Source organism: Takifugu rubripes, chromosome 2 (assembly GCF_901000725.2).
Source record: "Takifugu rubripes chromosome 2, fTakRub1.2, whole genome shotgun sequence".
NCBI classification, from domain to species: Eukaryota; Metazoa; Chordata; class Actinopteri; order Tetraodontiformes; family Tetraodontidae; genus Takifugu; species Takifugu rubripes.
This window is the reverse complement of record NC_042286.1, coordinates 9,066,382-9,086,474: the sequence shown is the minus strand read 5'-3', so window position 1 is coordinate 9,086,474 and position 20,093 is coordinate 9,066,382. Positions and strand designations below refer to the sequence as shown.

General features: G+C 44.4%; 2 protein-coding genes across 3 annotated transcripts; one reads left to right on the top strand and one right to left on the bottom strand.

The window, feature by feature from the left end:
- The first annotated feature begins 1,757 nt into the window (after window positions 1–1,757).
- On the top strand, window positions 1,758–6,400 carry prph2la (peripherin 2-like a). 2 transcript variants are annotated; one of them, XM_029832934.1, is made up of 4 exons: window positions 1,758–1,812; window positions 3,838–4,624; window positions 4,762–5,008; window positions 5,499–6,400. In XM_029832934.1, the coding sequence occupies exons 2-4, from the start codon at window positions 4,044–4,046 to the stop codon at window positions 5,769–5,771; spliced, it is 1,101 nt and encodes a 366-aa protein (XP_029688794.1). In that variant the 5' UTR covers window positions 1,758–1,812; window positions 3,838–4,043; the 3' UTR covers window positions 5,772–6,400. The 2 variants fall into 2 exon arrangements, with proteins under 2 accessions (XP_029688794.1, XP_003962700.1); XM_003962651.2 differs by lacking the exon at window positions 1,758–1,812 and adding an exon at window positions 3,552–3,668.
- Window positions 6,401–6,452: 52 nt separating this feature from the next.
- ubr1 (ubiquitin protein ligase E3 component n-recognin 1) lies at window positions 6,453–20,092 on the bottom strand. Its single transcript, XM_011617306.2, has 47 exons — window positions 19,792–20,092; window positions 17,476–17,735; window positions 17,307–17,385; window positions 16,974–17,084; window positions 15,859–15,986; window positions 15,636–15,774; window positions 15,462–15,524; window positions 15,256–15,379; window positions 15,050–15,157; window positions 14,886–14,974; window positions 14,713–14,811; window positions 14,457–14,614; window positions 14,279–14,378; window positions 14,070–14,198; window positions 13,766–13,946; window positions 13,636–13,682; window positions 13,455–13,565; window positions 13,291–13,356; window positions 13,106–13,207; window positions 12,959–13,022; window positions 12,751–12,875; window positions 12,626–12,678; window positions 12,443–12,545; window positions 12,298–12,346; window positions 12,063–12,205; window positions 11,886–11,985; window positions 11,687–11,790; window positions 11,534–11,614; window positions 11,220–11,401; window positions 10,917–11,125; window positions 10,742–10,838; window positions 10,516–10,668; window positions 10,324–10,424; window positions 10,057–10,156; window positions 9,818–9,966; window positions 9,683–9,738; window positions 9,501–9,597; window positions 9,298–9,365; window positions 9,018–9,165; window positions 8,804–8,891; window positions 8,557–8,693; window positions 8,372–8,480; window positions 8,233–8,289; window positions 8,068–8,145; window positions 7,820–7,990; window positions 7,619–7,720; window positions 6,453–7,329 (listed from the first exon to the last, which is right to left on the bottom strand). Exons 1-47 carry the CDS (start codon window positions 19,834–19,836, stop codon window positions 7,188–7,190), a joined length of 5,205 nt encoding a protein of 1,734 aa, XP_011615608.2. The 5' UTR covers window positions 19,837–20,092; the 3' UTR covers window positions 6,453–7,187.
- Between the last annotated feature and the right edge of the window lies 1 nt (window position 20,093).

The window sequence follows — 20,093 nt, the reverse complement described above, 5'->3', positions numbered from 1 at the left end:
TCAGAACACCAAACCAGTCCCACCTGCAGCAGCTTTTTTGTCCTCCTCTGACATAAAACAATGGCCAAAGAGACACAATTCCCATCTCACATCCTGGGCAGTGATGTGGGGATGCCTGATGAAATATCCTGTAACCTTTTATCTTTCCTGGGGGTAGGGGGGCATGGGGAAGGAAGGGGGTGTCACCAAACCAGCAGCACTGATTAAATGCCCCTAATAGGGCCTATTAGTCTCTGTTTGGATCTGTAGTGTTTCAACATGCAGCATCAGCCGGGCCACAACGCCCTCTTCCTCGCCTCTAAAGCCATTTTCATAATGATGCCAAAATCGATGGTATTTCATTTTTCTGATATCTCGCTCAAATGGCCTAATCTCTTTGCGAGCATCTGCAGTTTGATCGATGACTTTGTTTTTGTGCGGCGAACATCCCATTTATAACCGTGCCAGTAGGACTGTCTCCAAGCATCACGCACCAGGTCAGATGGGGGAAGAGCGGAATTCATAACTATCTTTAATACTGTGACTCCTCGTTCGTCGGCAGATATGAAATCCGCCGTTGTCTTGAACTGATTTAAACTCATTTGTCAACACTATATCTCTGTAACTAAACCAATCACTTCTGGGCAGGAGGAAAATCACCACTTTTCTTAAACTCATTCTGAAACCGAGAGGTAATAAAAGAAGTAGATTATGAGCAGATACTTCAGCCAAACCAGGCCATCTCTAGTTAACGAGCTCCAAGTTAGAATCCTCATGAATTAATTTAGAGCTATTATTGTTTCGCCAATAGCCTCACCTGCTTCTAAATTCTCTGGAAAACAATTACCTTTCTGCATCTCCACTGAATAATTAGCCAGTAAAACCTCAGTAAAACAATTACCTGGGCACATCCCTGCAGCAAGAATATTACCCTGCTTATTAGGGTTAATATCCAGGTCAATGAACATTACAGCGGTAAATTCATTCATCAAAAATAGATGAATATGTTACTGTCAACTCCTCTGGCCAAACAAAGCGACATCATCGTTGTATCATGCACCGAGTGATGTATTCTGAGGTACAAGTGATTCACGTGGCCCTGAAACACTGTTCAGATCTGGAGAATGACATCATTGTGTTGCAGGGGTCTTAAAAGCAATGGTGTTTATTCTGGAGAACCGGAGGATGAGGGGAGTAAAGAGGACACCTGCTGGGTTGTGATGAAGAAATATCCTCAGGGGAGCTGAAATGAGATCATCCAAGGCGGAGGCGCTGTCAGACTGCTTACTGGAGCAACAGCGCCCCCTACTGACCGCCCCTGTGTCCTCACAGTCGAACCTGCCGCAGGTTTGATGTTTGTTTTAGCTCTTTGTTCTTGTTTTTGCAGTGAGATCCGTGAAGCTTAGTAGACTGTAAGAATATTGTGGACTTCTTACAGACTTATTACGTAACGCTTCTTTTCATAGGTGAATGGGTAAAGTATAGAATATAAATTGCCCTCTGTTATTGCATTTTAATTCAAGTGACATTTGGCCATTTCTATTTATTTTTAGGCACCATTCCTACAATCTTATGCACATTAACTTTTGTTCTAGTGACCATTTTGGCGCATCGGCTTGGGGGCATGAGCTAGGATCCCTGAAGCCCAGCGGTGATCAGCACAACACAGACGGACGGAGGTGTGCTCACAGTCACGGATTATACACCCCCAACCCATGCGTGGGGGGGGGGGGGGGTGTCATGGATGAGCGACTGCTGCACGCTTAAAAGGAGCCAATGTGACACTTCACTTCCTGAATCGCCTCCATCTCCCTGCAGCTAAGATGTCCCACTGTGGGTACACACACCTGTGCCCGGCTCCTGCAGAGCACAGCAGCAGCACTGACATGCAATTATGTTGGGCCACTGCATAAACACTGATTATTCAGCTTACAACCCGCACACACGTTCACTAAACATGCCTGCCAATTAGCATTCTGCTAATGGACATTTGCATTTTACTCTGCGTGGAAGCTCTAATTGCCAAGGCCTGGGTTCCTTTTCCGTGACCTCGCTAAAACTGAAAAAAAATGCAAGGCACCTTTTTCTTTCTTATTTTCAAATATTCCGCAAAACACGAAACTCTGTCCAGAGCGCACACGGTCATCCGGTGTCCTGTTTTGCCTTTGAGCAGCTCTTCCTGGAGACACAAAGCTGGGTTTGATGCTGCAGAGCCGGAGCACTGCACCAAAGAGCTGCAGCCACGACTTCAAGCAGGCCAAATTCTCTGCGGACAGTATCCAACACAAGTCATTTGCTCAGACAAACAAACTTCATTTGTGATGCATACACTGCCGAATGGGGTGTATAGCTCCCTCTAGTGTTACATTGTGGTCAGGACAAGGGAAGACAACACCCTTCCCAGAGAGTAATTGTCCATCTTGGTTAGGCATTTAAGTGGAGATATTCCCAGAGACATTAAGAAAAATAACACAAAGGCTAATTCATTTAACCAAAATAAATGCTATAAAGCCAAAATACTCAACTGTGTGTTTCAAGCATCCTCAGGGACTAGATCACTCCCAGAGTGTGTCTGGTCCAGGGAATATGCAGCTGCAGGAAACATCTGCTCCAGAGCTCGGTTATTAGTTTTAAAGCCTTTTGCGACCTGAGGCAGGGCGGCCTTCCTCAGTCAGTCTCATCTCTCTTTCTCGTTGTCGTGGTGAGAAAACAGGCAACTTTCTGATCTGCCATTAAAAAATCTCTTCTAAAATAGATCATAGTGTGAGATCGAGAATGATTATTCCTTCAGCCAGATGAGCTTCTCGAGACAAAGTGATCCATTAGTGTCACTTGCAGACGATTATGGCTGAAATGTGATCTATGGGAGGGTTAACTGCTCCGCTAACATGATAATCATCCTCGATAGCTTCATTTTAATTCATCAAAACCAGTTAGCGGAGCATTTTGTCCTTCAGTTTGCTCAGAAAAAATGGGGGGAATCTCAAAGACGTGTCTTCTTTAGATCACAAGACCAGTGATTAAAGCATTTATAATTCTGAATGAATGAAACATATGAATGTCTGGTGGACATGTGACCTCTGAGGGGACACAGTTCGTCCTGTGTTCTCCGTTGGGGTCTCCTCTGCTCTGGAGGCTTGACTCTTCTTAAGATAATTTGATGCCCGTTAATCCACTGCCCTTTATATATATATATATATATATATATATATATAAAATCGATCATTTTTGTCCTCGTTTTGTAAAATCCAAAGGTATTTAGGAATGACAGGAATAATTAGGTTGACCAACCCTTTTCATACGAGAAACGATCCAGAAATTGTAATTCATTAACTCACTTGCCAAGATGCTGGGTGGCCTTTTAGAGTTACTAGAGTTGTTTAGCACCAACCCACAACAACCGTGGTTCACTTTCTCAGTGACAGTGTGCAGATTTGTGCAGGTGACAGAAGGTAGGTCCAAATCCCTCATGGAGGCCCAGGGATGATTAATGATTAAAGGGGATTAGTAGGTGGGTCAGGACTGGCCTACTCGTCACTCTGTGATTCTGCCGTGTCTGCCGCCGTGCTGCATGTGGCCCCACAGCCACGCTCCTCTGGCCACTGGATCTGCCCGCCTGTGGGAAGGACACCAGACAAATCCAAGCGGAATGGCAACAGAGTCTCAGGGTGGCTGAAGACGAAGATCAGGTCTGTATTCCGTTTGTTAAACCGACAGAAGTGCAACAACCGCTCTGTCGTGCAGTTTCAGCGGGCCTCGGGTGTAGATTCATTCGGGTGTATTTTCCCCGTTTTCTGTTCTGTTTTTGCGTGATCATGTTGTTGTTTCATCTGTTTTTATTCTTTTATCCTCTTGCAGAGAGTAACAGTGCAACCAGAATGCAGCGTCCACAAGATCTCCATGCTGACTACCAGGCTAATCTGCTTAGAACCCTTCAGAGAACGCCCCCCTCTCTGTCTTGCACACCCCCTGGAGCATAACCTGTTCCTCTACTCAGCCTTATCTGCAGCCCACCTTCACTTGCCCCCCCCAGACAGATCTACTTGCGGGTGGAGATATAAGCCATGGCGGTTTTGAAAGTGAAGTTTACCAAGACCAAGAGGGACAAGCTGGCCCAGCTGCTTTGGATCCTGAACTGGATCTCAGTGGTGACGGGGGTCATCCTGTTCAGTCTGGGGATCTACCTCAAGGTGGAGCTCATCAAGCGTGAGGAGCTGATGGCTCAGCGAGCCATCCAGTATGTGCCCAACATGCTGATCGCTGTGGGCCTCATCGCCTGTGCCATAAACTTCCTGGGTGGGAAGATCTGCTACGACTGCGTGGACAGCACCAAGTTCCTGCGCTGGAAGCTGATTTTGCTGCCCTACATCATCTGCACCTTCTTCTTCACCTTCTGCGTGCTGGCGGGGGCGCTGATGTGTTACAGCATGCGCGGGGAGCTGGAGGAGTCACTGAACCAGGGGTTGGCGGAGGCCATGAAGTTCTACAAGGACACCGACACGCCGGGCCGGTGCTTCCTGAAACGCACCGTGGACATGCTGCAGATTGAGTTCCAGTGCTGCGGAAACAACGGCTATAAGGACTGGTTTCAAATCCAGTGGATCAGCAGCCGTTACCTGGACATGTCCAAAAAAGAGGTGGTGGAGTAAGTGTAAGCTAAGTGATCATAAAAATGCTCATCAATCTGTCATCATCGTTCTCATTTTAATGTTGCTACTGACACATCAAAGGAAATGGAAAAATGTCTAAACGTCTCCGACCCTTCCTCTTCCTGGTTTGTAGCCGGTTGAGGAGCAACGTCGAGGGGAGGTACCTGATGGATGGTGTTCCGTTCAGCTGCTGCAACACCTTCTCCCCTCGTCCCTGCATCCAGCAGCACATCACCAACAACTCGGCCCACTTCAACTACGAGCACCAGACGGAGATCCTGAACCTGTGGATGAAAGGCTGCCGCCAGGCCCTGCTGGAGCACTACACCCACATCATGCAGTCCATCGGGCTCACCGTCCTCATCACCTGGCTGTTTGAGGTGAGGCCCTGGAGGAAATCCTCCCTTTGTCTCACAGCAAATGAGAAATAATCCCTGTTGTTTCTTTGAATGTCAACTGTGGAGGTGGAGACATGATCACGTCCCTGCCTCCACACTTAGCGCACGCTAGTGCTAATCCTTCCATAAATCCATGTGGTTATTATCTGTAGGCCACCACGACTGAACGTGTCATGAACTCTCTTCATAAAATGGGGAACTTTTCTTACAGCAGGAAGTCTGTGTGGGGATCCTTCCACACACCAAGAACATGAGCATTAGGCTGATTGGTGTCCTGTCTCTCAACTAGTGAGTCCTGGGATAGACTCCAAGTGCCCTTTGACCCTAATTAGGATTAAATATCAGATTACAGAAGATGGATGGATGGATGGATGGATGGATGGATGGATGGATGGATGGATGGATGGATGGATGGATGGATGGTGGTTTGCCTCAGATTCCGTGTCAAACGTGTCCGTCTGTCTTGTTCCAGCTCTCCGTGTTAACAGGGGTCCGCTTCCTTCAGACCTCCCTGGAGAATGTGCTGAAGCACGGCGACCCCAACTCTGAATCCGAAGGCTGGCTGCTGGAGAACAGCTTGATGGAAACGGCCCGGATCAACCTGAACATCATCAAAAACCTCGGCAAATGCAACCAGATCGACACGGCCACCAACGGAGACCCCAACATTAACGTCCCCTGCAGCTCCAAAGCGCATTACGGGCCTGACAACCTTCCCTGCAAGCAAACGCCTGACGCCAGCTGACCCCGGGGTCTCCATCCAGAATTCATCAACCGTAAACGTACTTTTCTGTACTGTAACCTGAACTGTGCAGGTGTTTACAATATCGTGTTGCCTGGATATGGTGATTTAGCAACAGTTGTCCAAAGAAGGTTCACTCACCTTTCAGTTTTACCATGAAAATGACCACTTGATGAAGGGTAGATGACGTAGCGGTTGAGTTCAGGGGGTTTGGTTGTCCACATAGCGCTGAGTTGGCCTTAACCTTTATTAGGTTTTGCAGTGAGAGGCCTAAAACCAATCATTAACTAGTATCGGAGCTGTCACTACGTGTCATGTGCCTCATCAACGCCACCCTGCTCTTATTAAAAATACCTTTCCTGGAGGCTGGACCCTGTAACCTGCCGAGGGCTGCTCTCAGTGTGGAACCTTGCTAGATGTGATCGCATATCTGACTCGTCTGCCTGTTTTTCAGTATTTATAGAGCGCAGGGCAGACAAGGAGGCTCATAGATTTCAGGGTTTTTTGGCAGTTTGTAGTTAAAATCAAAAGATAATTGCTTTTTCTGCTGGCTGAGATAACAGAGGGTGGCCTATTATGGTGACATGGAGTTTTACTTGATGGATGAAACCACATTAAGGACAATTTAAATGATACTGAACCATAACCACGAGGTCATTTTCAAACTGTGACATCACACTCGGATGCATTCAGGGCAAACGAACCGTTCACTTTATTTCCTGCCTAAAAGTGATGGAATAAAACCAGTTTTATATTCACATATTTCTTTTTCTTGAGTGACACTTAAAGGTGTACATTAGATGGGTCCCCCCCAAAAAACATTACATATCTTTCATCAACAGGATCACAAAATGTGCTTTAACTGGGCTGTCTTTCATGAAACAGCATTCTGATCTGCTCAGCAATGGTACCTAGAGTAGGCTTATTAATTACAAACATTGGTGGCTGTTACCACATATATATATATATATTACATGGGTGTTTTCATCTAAAAAAAAAAAAAAAAATCTGAAATAAACTGAATCTTCTCCCTGAATACTGACTTTTTCAGTCACCATTGAAAAGAATGCATATTCTTGGAGTAATGAAACCAGCAAACCAGTCAAATACAACTCAGTATAGAAAAGAGCAAAGACATCACAGCATTGCTTATAAGAGAAAAGAAATACAGAAACTGAAAACATGTTACTGTACGTATGTTGTAAGTCTTTATTGTGGTTGCAGACTGGTCAAAAAACTCACAGCAGATAATCAAACAAGGCCAAATGGGTTTGTGTCATCCTCTTTATCTGCCTCTCCTCTTGCGTCTCAACGGTTGGATGATCGGTCTGTGGACTGTACACGGTTTATGTTCTTGTCATGGAGCGCTCAGTTCAGTTCGTTTTCTCCGGCCGCTGCCCGCCGTGGCTGGAGCGCTCATCACAACATCTGCCACTCGAAAGCAAACATAACGTTGACCACTTCGAGGCGGCGGGCGATCTCTTCCAGGATGCAATGGTGCTGCCATAGCTGGTTCAGCTTCCTGTAGCGCTCAGGGCAAAGATGCAGTGGGTTGCCTCTCCTGCAACCGAACGAGACAGGAAGGAGAAGAATGCAAATCATAGGCAGTTCCAAGAAAGAAGGAACAATTAATGGAACGCATACAAAAAATATAAATCTTCCGCATTCAAATTGATTTTGTTATGAAAAATAAACATGATATAACCTCTCCCCAATTTTGAAACTCAAAATTAGCTGCTGCAGATAATCATCAGTTGATTAGCAGTGGGGGATGGGGGGGGGTTATTAAATGAATGCATGTCAGCACAGATAAAAAGTATCATTAACCAAGGAAGAAAGCTATAGATTACCCCAGATGAGGATCAGTCTCTCCATAGTCGTCCAGGTATGGCGCTGGGTATGTGCATCCTCGAGTGGTATTAGCCATTAGCACGATTTCACACTCTCTCACCCTGTCCAAGACAAAACCATCCTTATTACAGTGCGCTTTTTGCACATGTTTAAAAAAAAGAAGCTAAAACACTGAAAAATAAAGCCTAGAATTGACTGACCTGAGGAACATTCCCACTCCAGCTCCACAACTGGCAGCATGGGCGTTGCAAGCCCCCACATCCTCCCCATCCACCTGGCTCAGACAGCAGAAGCTCTGGGAACACAGCATGGCCCCACAGAACAGACACAGAGTGGGATGCTTCTTCTCATCATCTGTGGACTTGGGACACCTGAAGACCACACAGGAGGTAAAGATGTTAATCAGCTGCAGTGGGAATTCCATTAAAATGTAACTTTAACTGCTTACTGGAAATGGCTGGCTTGATTAAGGAGAGCACTGTAATCCTCTGGGAGATCAATCAATCGGTTTCTTCTCCGGGGATATCTAGAGAAAAATATTTCAAAAGAAATCACATCACGTCTCTGAATTTAGAAAAAAAAAAAGGTTAAAAGAGTAACAGAAAGGCTGTACCTGACCGTCTGGAATTTGTCCTTTGGAGCCTTATTTAAAGTTAAAATGTTACACCACCTTAAGAAGAAAACAAATAAGCATCATAAAAATCTCTCACTGATCAAAACACAGGGAGAGATCTTCAATAATCACCAGCTACCTCTGTAACAGGGGAGAAATAACATCCCTGTGCTCTTGGAAGAGCTGGAACAGATTAGAGGGCAAAGCCAAATAGTTGCACAGCGCCTCCCTCTGTCCTTGTGGCGTAACTACAAGGAGCCAGAAGCTTTTATTAATTGCTTTATTCAGCACTACATCGAGACATAAACCTTCTACGTGACTAACCAGCAGCACTAAAGAGTTCCTCTGGAGGATGGACTCCTGTCAGGCAATTGAAGAAGAGAGCAGCACAGCGAAGGAAAGGTTCAATTCCTTTCTTCACTCTCTCTGCCACAGAACTGCTGGACACATCTGGGATCAGTCTGAAAAGCAAAACAGTCCACTTTGTTCAAAGGAGACCGTCTGAAGCTAAATCAAACAAATACCACGCTTGATTAACATGCTGTATGTTGTCCAACGGAAGAAGCTGTACCTCCCAGTGTGTTGTGACACAGTGCTGCACAGCTCTGCTGCTGCTCTCGCCTCCACCGTCTCCTCGCCTCCGGCAACAGATGGGAAATCTAAACAGAAATGTCACCAGTGTCCAAATCCATACATCCCCACGCTTACTGCTCCACAATCAGCACACTTGATATCTGTTGTGCTTTCAGATCAGGGTGTAAGATAGCAGCTTTCATCGTCTCTACCTGTAGAGGACAGGAGGATCTGCAGCATGTGGGCCATGGTGACCAGATGCAGGATGTGCATGTGATTGTAGGCGGAGCTGACGGCAGATGGCTGCAGGTCCACAGTCTCCTCCTGGTACAGAGAGGGAATAGACAACACCAACCCCACCTGAAGAAATACACGGGAACATTCAGCCCCAAAGCAAGAAACCTGTTTGATTAGAGATTAAAGACTTGTGCAAGGTAGAGGGCAATAATGTAGAATTATACATTTTAAAAGGAACCCCTGCACCGGACGTACCAGGAGGTGGAAGAAATCCACATCCAAAACAGAAGGAGTGTGCTCTCTGCGGATGACTGGCAGCAGGACTGTGGAAAGAGGTGGAAGATGGGGGCAGGTGTTATGTCCAGACTACTGATATTTGAAAGGAATGAGTGTCCGTGTCGAACCAAAGTCCAAATTAAACACAGTGCCCTTAGATATGGCCTCCACCATCCACACACCTGCCAACATTTCACTGAAGTGGCTCTGAATAACAGCCTGAGAGCACTTCAGTCTCTGAACAGCTGAGAACTGGACAATGGCTTTCAGACCTGCGAGCTGGAATGGAGAAATGTTGCTTCAGAAATGCAGAGACAGAGACAGAAATGCATTTGGTAACAGATTTTGACTTGCAGCTTCCCACCTGTCTGTTCTGCAAGGACCCAAAGAGGGGTTTTTCCTCTTCTTGCAGTATGTTTTCTGCCATGGCAAGAAAATAGATTTGGAAAATGAAAATGATAAAAAAGAATTAGTGGCACAAAGCCAATTCTAACAGTACCTATAGCTTGAATGGTAAAAGCACACGTGATCCAAGCCATTAGTGGTACCCGTGGGCACAGCTCGTTGGGCGCCGTCTGCAGTCCCACCCTGTGAACTGTGGTGGCGCACACACCAAGCATCTCCATTATGCTGTCCGAGAACTTCATCCTAAATCAACCAGCGACAGAAAATTCAGACTGCTAGACAATGTGAAGTGTGTTTGGGAGATGCCAAATCTGAAGTAACTGCTTCACTCACGGTTCCTGTACCCCGTAGCTCAGGATAGATCTATAATCTGGTTGGCTTTCTCCCCCCAGCAAGGCATCAACATCAGCACTACGGTCCTCTGTTGTGCAATCTTTACAGCATACGGGAAATCATCAATTAGCACATCTGTTCACATCAACTATTTGGATTTTAATCTGGGCAATTTGCAGAATTTAGAAGCATATTACTAAGATAATAAAGAAAGTTTGTGTCTATGATTATTACTGGTGTGAAGAGATACGATGACTCTAATCTTACCATTATCCTGACTGACTGATTTCAGTCCTTTAATCCTAGCGGAGATTATTTGGATCCAGCGATGCAGGGTCAAATGTTGCCCAATTATCTCTGCATTTTCACTGCACAGGGGAAATGGGAAGGGAAATTTGTTTTTAGTTATCACTTTAGTTATCACTGCAGACTGGTCTGAAGAGGGTCATTTGGACTCACTAGTTAAATGTCAGTGGTTCCAGTGGGATGAGGGGAATGACTGTATTGCACAGAGATTTGCACAGGGGACACAAGTACTCCCCATTCTCGAGATCAATGATCATCTCTGCATGGAGTCGGTTTCTTGACGTATTCTGAACAGCTTCAAAATATCTGGGAGGCACAGATAAATAAAATGTCAGCGGAGTCTCCAAGAAAGGTCAGATTTTGTTGTGCAATGACTCACTTCTGCCAACACGTGGCATGCATGACGTGTCCACAGCTGCCAGTGTGCGTCCCAAGGGCCAGGTATGGTGACATAAACAGTGGATATGGGCCCACCCCTTTAAGACACAATAAAAACGCTGCCTTTTCACCATGAAATAACAGATTATTTGTCCTAGAAGTGACTCAACACTGACCATCTGCACTACTGACGGGAATTTTTCCTCTGCATTGCGTCAGCACTGTAGATCTCTGGACACATGCAGTCAGTACCATAGCCTGGGCCTTGGCCCCTACTTCCTGTTCTTCTTGGCAAAGAATGCAGGTGAGCACCTCCCTTTCAGCAGGAGTGGAGCCCCTGTGCGGACCGATGGCTACACACAGGTCCATTTGCGCCATCGCACAGCTGGAGGAGTCAAAGCAAACTACAGTTAGTCAAACTCAAGTTTTGGACTTGATGTCAAGACAACAAACGCCATTTTTAAACAGGCCCACCTCACCTCTCAGAAGCTGGAGTGGACTCACCCTGCTGTCCACTCTCTGGCATGTTTTCATAAAGCATCTTGTTGGACTCAATAAAGTTTTTCTGCATTGCTGACATCTGGGCCATGATTTTCTGTCGGTGGAGTTTGGCTGCCTCTGCCTTCCTCTTGCGCTCAGCTTTTTCTTTGTCCTGCGCACGCTGTAGTCCGTCAGAGCACACCGTTAGTCATGTTGCTCTATTTTCACGTCTAAGACTTTGGTTGGGATGCTACAGCCTGGGGATAGTGACTCATGTATATCATTTTAGTCTCAACTGTATTAGCATATTTACCTCCTCGGGCTTGGCTGGCTCCATGCTCACTGAGGCCGTTGGACTAGACTTGTCTCTAAGGCACTTAACGATTTCAAACATCTAGCAAAAAATAAAACCATAATTTGAAAATGTAAGGGGTCAGAAATGAACCTAACGACGTGATTAGTTTACCTGCAGGAGCCATTTGACCATGTCTTTCTGAGCTTCAAGAGAAGGAACTTCCTTAAGCCTTGACAGCATATGGAACACCGACTTGCCATGTTCTGAACCAATTTCTGAAAAGTATTTATTGTACATCACAAAATCCAACCAAAGCCCTGAGCACTGCAATGTTTTTTTTACATGAACAAATGACATCGCTTTCACTTACTTCGTGCCTTCAGGGTAAAATCAAAGGTTACGTCCTCCACAGTCCTGTCTTCCAGCTGTGTTTTCTCTTCAAGAAGAGCCTGACCTATTAGGTGCAGGGCCTGCATGATAAAGACACATCAATTGTGTTGCTGCAAAGACAGGCAAACCCAATAAAGTCAACGCATGGAGCACGTACTCGCTGGACCATGGCTTCTGTCCGATCTTCCGTAGCTTTTTGCAGGACACGTCTCAGGATGTGGATGAAAATGTCACAATGGAGCAAATGAACTACACTGGAGAAAGCTGGACAGAAGGCCGGGGGGACTGGAGGACACAGCGCTGATAAATGCAGAGGGGAGGAACAGCACATGTTAAAGATTCTCACATCAAAGATTCTCACAATTGCCTATTTAGGGCAAAGTTTGGATCACCTTTATCATTACACTCCTGAGCTCTCCTTTTTTTCTGGGACTCTTCAGCCTGCAAAACAAGTAAAAGAAATGAGAAAGTCATGAAATAAATATTTCAAAAGTTGGCGTATTTAACTTTTAGAACCACGGTGAGCCACTATCACACCTTGCTGTGTTGAATTCTTGAATAGTGATAGAAGAAAGGATTAAATTCTACTAGACACTCCTTTTTCACTTCATATAATCCATGACCAGAAACTCCCGGTTTTCTAGGAAAAGATGCAGAAGATACTCACTCACAAATGACTACATCAAAAACAAAAACTTAAACCTTTGGGGCTTTACATACTTGAAGGTGGCAACTTTGGTAATTACAGACTCTAGGCCCGTTTCATGATATTCCTGCAAAGATAATCATTCTTTAGATGTTGCAACTCTTTATGAATGAAAGGTGTAATTAAATTGGTAGCTTACATTCTCTGGTAGACCCTTGACCAGGCTACTATGAGCCATTGGCTCAATGCACAGCAGGTGAATAACCTCCCTCATTGTCACATCTTCTTTGGTCACATAACTGACACCAGGCACATAGCGTTCACCTGAAAAACAACACCGTTCAGCCACGAATGTGCGTTCCCATTTCCAACCAAACATCTTTTCTATTTTTACTGGCAGATTATACCGATAATCACGATGAGGAGATACAGCATCTCTTCAATCAAACGATTCCACTGAAAGAGTTCATCCTGCAAAATAGGTTCCATTCAATCAGTAATTACAGCAGCAATTAGCAACACATTGTTTTTAACATGAAACCAAAAGTGATTACTTGGTCTTTGCTTGAAAAATTTCCGTTGAAGTGATCAAACAGTTCAAATCTCAACAGGATCCACATGAGAAAGTGGTTGGGCTCCATCCTGGAGGCAGCAATCTGTAAATCATTTATAACATAGTTCAGAATACGTGTTTAGGAATAAGTCACGGGGACAACAATCGTGTTGGACTGCAACAAACCTGAAGCATGAGAATGTCCTTGTCATACATCTCGTCCCTGCATTTTACATCCTGGTAGTAGTAGACCTGCCCACATGAGCGTGCATGGATGCATTAACTCATGAGGAAAATTCATAATACAGAATGAAAAGAATACAACCAAGTATGAAAATGATTGAATGTACCTGGCTGACCAGTGAAAGCCCATTTCTTCGCCACATTTCCGCAGATACCTGTGCAGCCAAAACCACGCAGCGTAACGCAGGCTCTGCTAGCTGAGTGTAGTCCAAACTCATCTGCAACAAAAACTACACTTAATGATCATTCACTGAGAAAAACCCAACAGACACGTACGGGCAGGCTTACTTCCACCTGGTTAATGGCCCCCATTCTGCACAAAAGAAGATACAAGCCTGTGGATGTACAAAGCACTTAAGCAGACAGCTAAAAAAACCAAACTGAATTATTTCAAGAGTTTGAATGTTGGTGTTCCTACCAGCTAGCAGCCTGGTGATGGGCAGGTGTATGCTGACAGGCTGCTGAGATACTTTGTACGGCCGGACATTGAGGATGTGTTTACACATGTAGTAGTCAACAGATTCTTGTTGGAAGGGCTGATTAGTGCACTGCATCAAGACTTTATGGCATTCTTTAAACGCGAGTGTTAAGATCTCATCCTATGGGGAGCAAGAAAAATATTCAGCCACAGTATTTTTTATTTATTTTTCCATCTCGTGCTTCGAAGGTAAAAGAGTTCAAGGTTTGGGACAGCTTAACAACAGAGGAGGAACCAGACTCACATCAGAGGAACACCAGTCTTGAAACATGGCAAGGATGTGGCGGAGCTGGATCTGAAGATAAAAGCCTGCTTCCCATTCCGGTTCTAATGCAATGTGTTGACCAAACTGCCGTTTGACTTCCTCCATGCCCTTATAAAGAAAAAGGACCATGATGTAAAGTCTTAATATCACACACCTTAACAAAGGAAATGATCAGAAACATTATTTACCTGCATGCATTTGAGAAGCTTCAGAAATACTTTGAAGCCTTCTACAAACTGTGTCCGCAGTTCTTCAGTCCACACTGAGGGTTTACTGATCAGGATGTACCTGAGAGAGACATAATCATATTTTAATTTAGATAAAGACAATAAATAAGGTTGGTTCATTTGCGCTGTATTTAATGACCTGAGGTCATGGAAGATTAGCCGGATACGAGAAAACTTGTCCGGGCTGTAGCCGGGGAAGAAGAAGTGGTTACTGGCATCCAGATGTTCTCGGAGCAATTCCATGACTGTGTCAACAATTACTTTGATGACGTTGGCCTCCTCTATCAACTGTCTAGCCTTAAGAACAGATACCGTGTGAGAGAGAGAAGAAAGATAACCATTAACGTCCTGGAAAATGACATGCAATGCTAGCCGGACCGCCCAGCAACACTTACCAGTGTGGGCACAGTGAAAATCTGGACCGACAGCGCTGTGATGGATACACTCCTCTCATGGTCATCATTTATGAAGTCTTTTTGTAGCTGCGTAAAGTGCTGAAAACATGAAGACGGGACGTGTTGATTTCAGCACGTGGATTCGTCTCTTTACAATACTTCACTTTTCTTACCTTTGTGAACTCAAGTGCAAAAATTCTTTTGAACTCGGTCTCCATCAGCATGCTGCAGAAAATCAGTTCATGCACTATCTTCCGAGCCCCTTGAGAAAATAATTATGTTAATATCACATGTGACTGAGATGGAATCGAGCTTGGGTGAACATCAGGTCCCTTGCCTTTGAACATTCTGGCATCGTGGAGCATGAGTCTGCTGATGAGGCACGGCTGGTCACTGCCCGTGTTATTATCTAGCGCCACCTGACAGAAGGCCTGCCTGAATCCAGCTGAGCAAAAACCAATGGAAGTTCACACTTATGAACAGATAGGCTCCGGAATGTATGGATTCATATCTATTAACTATTCTGTGATTTGAGGGCGGCACCTGAGTAGCCAATGATCTTTTGGAACCAGGAGCCGAGGCGCAGGGCAAACGTTTGATGAGCCATCACTGCCGAGTGAAGGATTTCTACACGGAGCGGTTGCAGGGAAATGTGCTCCGAGTTGGACTGTTACACAGCAGTGGCAAATAGGTTGGACCCCTTTTAATGTACATTTTCATTTCCTAAATATGCTCTTAGTGCCATTTACCTTGATCAGGTCCTTTGTATGTTGACAGGAACGAAGAGCTCCCATCTTTACTGCGCGTCGACCCTGTGCAACGGTTAAGAGTTTCTATATTTGCCCCTATGTGACATATGTTATATACAGTATGGTCTACAAGAATAGAATACCAAGGGAAGTGCATGGAAAAACAAAATATACCTCCTTGTCAATAACCGATGTGTGTATTTGAGCTACAACTTCTTCACAGTTGATGGAGCGCTGCAGTGTGTAGATGACGTGGTCAAATGAGTGGTGCTCATCATTGTACAGGACACAGTAGTACACATTGTCTTTTGTCCTATGTGGATTGAGAGAGACATGATTAATGCAGTCTGAGTGGTTTAAAATTGCCGTGTCTGTGTGAAGTTTTCATGAATCATACTGTGGCTGGAGTTCCACCGGCAACTCCGAGTTCTCCTCCCACAATAGCAAATCCGTGACATAGGGCAGCAGTTCCCGGAACAGCTTTTCAGCACGCTCGTACAACTCTGGCTCCAAAGATCCCTCGTCCTGGAAACACATGGGACACAGTTGAACACTTTAATAATGTCAGATATGACAAAATAAACAAAGCATCTGATTACGTGGCATTAATATATTTAATCCAATATAAAACTGCTTAATTACATGGAAAACGATTCTTAAACACCAGAAAGCCACTATTCTCAGCTGGTTTGTTTTAACAAATAATTTTTTGTTTCCTGTGTCACCAGCACTAACCCCGAAATATAAAAAGGAAGTGAATAGTTTGTGTTCATAACAGCTATACAGGCAGGAAAGTTTATAGAAAGTTCAAGATGGACAAACATTCCCAACTGCAGCAAAGTATTTAATACAATCTTTGACATTTTGTCACACAAACCAAACACTGTCTGTGTACTTAAACTAGCCTCTACATGCCACAGCTGTGTGAGAAAAGGCAGTAAAATCTCCACTGAGGAAAGCGAAACTGAATGCGGGCAGTGGAAATGCTGCTCCCGGGTAAAAGGTGTGGCTGCTTGTTGATCACAGGTTCAGGTCTGGTGCGGCTGATACCAGCGAGCTCTCTGTTACAGAAGCACCTGCTGTTTATTGTCACCATGTTGACAGGCTGTGTGTCCGAATAAAGCCTGGGGTGATTTTATCAGAGGAAGTGCAGACATTGTTACCATCAGCAAAGAAAGGCCTGAAAATTAGCTAACCCAAACAACCAGCACTCACATGGGTTCTGAATGGGAAACTACAAATGCATCCTCACACAGTTCAAAAAAGCTTTGCAAGCTTTGTCCACCAGCTTTCACATGGTAAATCCTTTTCCCAAGAGCTTTAATCTACTAATAAATTTCCTCAGTTGGTGCAGGTCAACAGAGTTCTGTTCTTCTTAAGTTCCAGAGCCAAAGGCAAATGATGGACATCCGGAGCGGAGATGGGAAAATAAGCACTCTGGGGTTCACTGACACAGAGTGGGACATAGACGGCCCTCCCACCTCCCTCTGTACTCTCCATTAAATGACTCACTGTTGCTATAGAAGTAGCAGCCCCTGGGTCGTGTTTTGAGCAATATGGTCCAATCTTCCAGGCTTCCACATCCCCACAATCACAGAAGCCTCCACCTGACGATGGGTGCATCTGGGAATACAATCGTGCATTTCAATAAAACTTTCCATTTCATGTTTTGCTTACAATAAACCAACATAGATTTTACCACAGTATATTTTGCAGGCATGTTTACTGTTACATTGCATTGTCGGAAACGGATGCTTCTTAAAAAGTACAAACAAAAATTGCACACATTTCCATTAGTTCCATTTTTTTTCCACATTAACGTAGAAACATTTCTTTGACTTCAACCTTGTAACGATGGCCTTTATGAACGCTGCCTTGGAAACAGTCCATGCACATGACACAAGTGGGGTCTATTGCACAATCTCTGCAAGGACAGTGGAAGCAGATCTGTTATTTCAACACATAAATGTCCAATCAATACGGTTCTCTGGCTGGAAACCTACGGTACACTGACCTGCAAGAGTAGACAGTCTCCCCCTCTTTGAAGACGCGTCCACAGAGCTGGGGGGAAGAGCAGCCCTGCTTCAGTTTCTCCAGGCCTTCCCGAGGATCTTCGCCAAACAGGAAACACTCCAGAGGGTGAAGGAGATCCACCTGCATGAACTCATCTTCCTCCTCAGGACTGGGCTCCGTCTTCAGACAGAAATTCTGCGGCACCTGCTCCTTCAGGTATCGGAGCAGCTCCACTCTGATGTCTGCAGCTTCCAGCCATTCCTGCACCGCAAAAACAACTTGTTTCGGAATAATTGCTGTGATACGTGAACAATAGCAACGGTCTTCCATTTCCCTCGATCATCTTTGAGATGTTTCTAAGCTTTGATGCACCACCTGTAGTAAGTTAATTTGGTTCAATAAGACACACGCCTGTCTGTCTAATGTCTCATAGCTGAAAATACCAATCAGAGTAGAAGCCAAGCATGAGGTCAAAACCATTAAAATAAAAGTTTGGCATAAGCAAGACTCTTCCCCAGGCTGGCCATCAGACCTAACCTGGGGGGATGTGAGTACACAGTAGTCACTCTGGGAGTGTGTACATTTTTCTTCAGAACATGCAATAAAGTCAAAATAGGCACTTCTTCCTCGTGGAGTACAAAGCCCATATAAAATATGCGCTCAGGGAAATAGTTTCACTTCCTCTATTTTTACTTTATTTTGCAACATTTCTGTTGGAGTCTCATTGTGTCAACTTATAGCAGGTAGGTGAAAGAAATTCCTTCTAATTGCCTGATTTATTTCATTATACTGTACATGGAGCTTTACATAGCATCCTCCCCCACATTCTACTGGGGGTCATAAATTTCTGGGGGGTTTTTTTAAAAAGGAAAAAACTTCAGCTGTCCCTTCGTATCAAAACTTTTCTTTATTAAAAAGAGAATCCACATTCATTGAAGAGGAGTTGACAGGTCAGCCCAACTTATGAGCTCCTCATATCAAACCACCTGGAGACACCACCATACAACAGCTGCTCTGGTTCTTTTTAAATACGGTAATATTCATGACCTACAAACATTGCAAAGGTTAAACACAAGTCTTGAGTGACCCAGACAGAGCCCTGACTCCTCACCAATTCCCATCCTATCTCATCTCATCTAACAGAACCAGAAAGGCCTCTGCAGGCAGGAACAACAGAATATGCCCTCATCCATGAATGCACAGCTTGTGGCGTCATGCCCAAGAATACTGAAGGCTACGATTGCAGCCAAAGGCATTTCAACTCAGCACTAGCTAAAAGTATTATTCTCGAATAAACTTGCAAACATTTCAAAAATTCTGTCCTCACGGCCATTCTGGTGAAGAGCCTGAAAACGTTCTAACTACTCTGAAAATCTATCGAGGTAGATGGATGGATAGAAAAATATCAGTGACAGAATTTTAAAAATGTTTGCACAGATGCCACAATTGTGACAATTATTTGGGGTACAAATGCACAGATACCCAAAGATTTAAAAATTATATTGAAATACTGATAATTCCACCTCACAGTTATACAGCATAAATAAACGTGGCACTTTATGCAGAATGAACAAACAGGGATTGTACGTACTCATTGAGAGGGAGCATGTGCATCATTTTTATGAAGAAATATATAACAATAATTAAGAAACATAGTTTAAAATGCCTTTATTAACAGAATCTATGGCTAAATCTATGGCTATAATTAGACTTTTTAACCACTCACCTGGTTAGATGCAAGTTAAGAAATTGAAATCAATTGATTGTGCATCATTTTGTTGTGTATTTTATTTGTAATTTTATGGAATACTTAATTATCCTAGTGAAGAATATACTTGCAGCACAGAATAATCTACTCTTTTTGCTGAGGAACCACCTTTTTGTAAAACTTTGACGTAATGCGTTAAAGCGTTTAAGTTCTGGTGGTAAAAGTCGAATTCACATGAGATTAAAATAAAAATGTCAAGGTTAGAAATGCACTCGTCCCAACTGGAATCCAGGAATTTGCGACAATTCCGGACAACACTGCTAAAACAAAGGAATTATGCTGCAGAGAACGGTGGCATTTCCCTCGCTGTTATGGCAACACGGAGACGTTAAAAACAGTATTTTAATACGGATTCCACAGAGACAATTAGACCATTTTGGGGGCAATTAGCTCAGCAGCTAACAACAAATGCTATCCTCGTGAACTGAAACCATTTAAATGCGCAGTAAAATCGCGTAGGCGTAAAGGAATTAACGCCTCATTGCCAAATATTCTGACCCCCAACGTCGACTGGAACTGTCAGTACCATCCACGATTCCAGAAACATACCTTGCTGAGCTCCAATCCGTCTACTGATTTCTCGCCCTCCGCCATGTTTCACTTGCCGTAAAGGAGGAGGTGTCTCCGGGAGAGGAGTCCCACATAGACGGCTCTGCTACGCAACCAGGCCTCGGTGCTAAAACCCTACAAACACACGACTGAGTAGACAAACCCAAATACGCTACACCGATTCGACCATCATCACATTTATTTCCTCCGTGTGAACAAAGCCGAAAATGCTTGTAATAGAAAATAAAATGCTTTTTCCATTGAATTATCGCTTTGTGCGGGGTGTGCAGGTCCTCACGGCC

Coding starts and splice junctions, on each gene's coding strand:
- prph2la (XM_029832934.1), top strand. CDS start 4,044: ATGGCGGTTTTGAAAGTGAAGTTTACCAAGACCAAGAGGGACAAGCTG. Junction 4,625..4,761: donor TCCAAAAAAGAGGTGGTGGA/GTAAGTGTAAGC, acceptor CCTGGTTTGTAG/CCGGTTGAGGAGCAACGTCG. Junction 5,009..5,498: donor TCATCACCTGGCTGTTTGAG/GTGAGGCCCTGG, acceptor GTCTTGTTCCAG/CTCTCCGTGTTAACAGGGGT.
- ubr1 (XM_011617306.2), bottom strand. CDS start 19,836: ATGGCGGAGGGCGAGAAATCAGTAGACGGATTGGAGCTCAGCAAG. Junction 15,525..15,635: donor CATCGGTTATTGACAAGGAG/GTATATTTTGTT, acceptor ACCGTTGCACAG/GGTCGACGCGCAGTAAAGAT. Junction 7,991..8,067: donor AATCAAGCCAGCCATTTCCA/GTAAGCAGTTAA, acceptor TGTGGTCTTCAG/GTGTCCCAAGTCCACAGATG.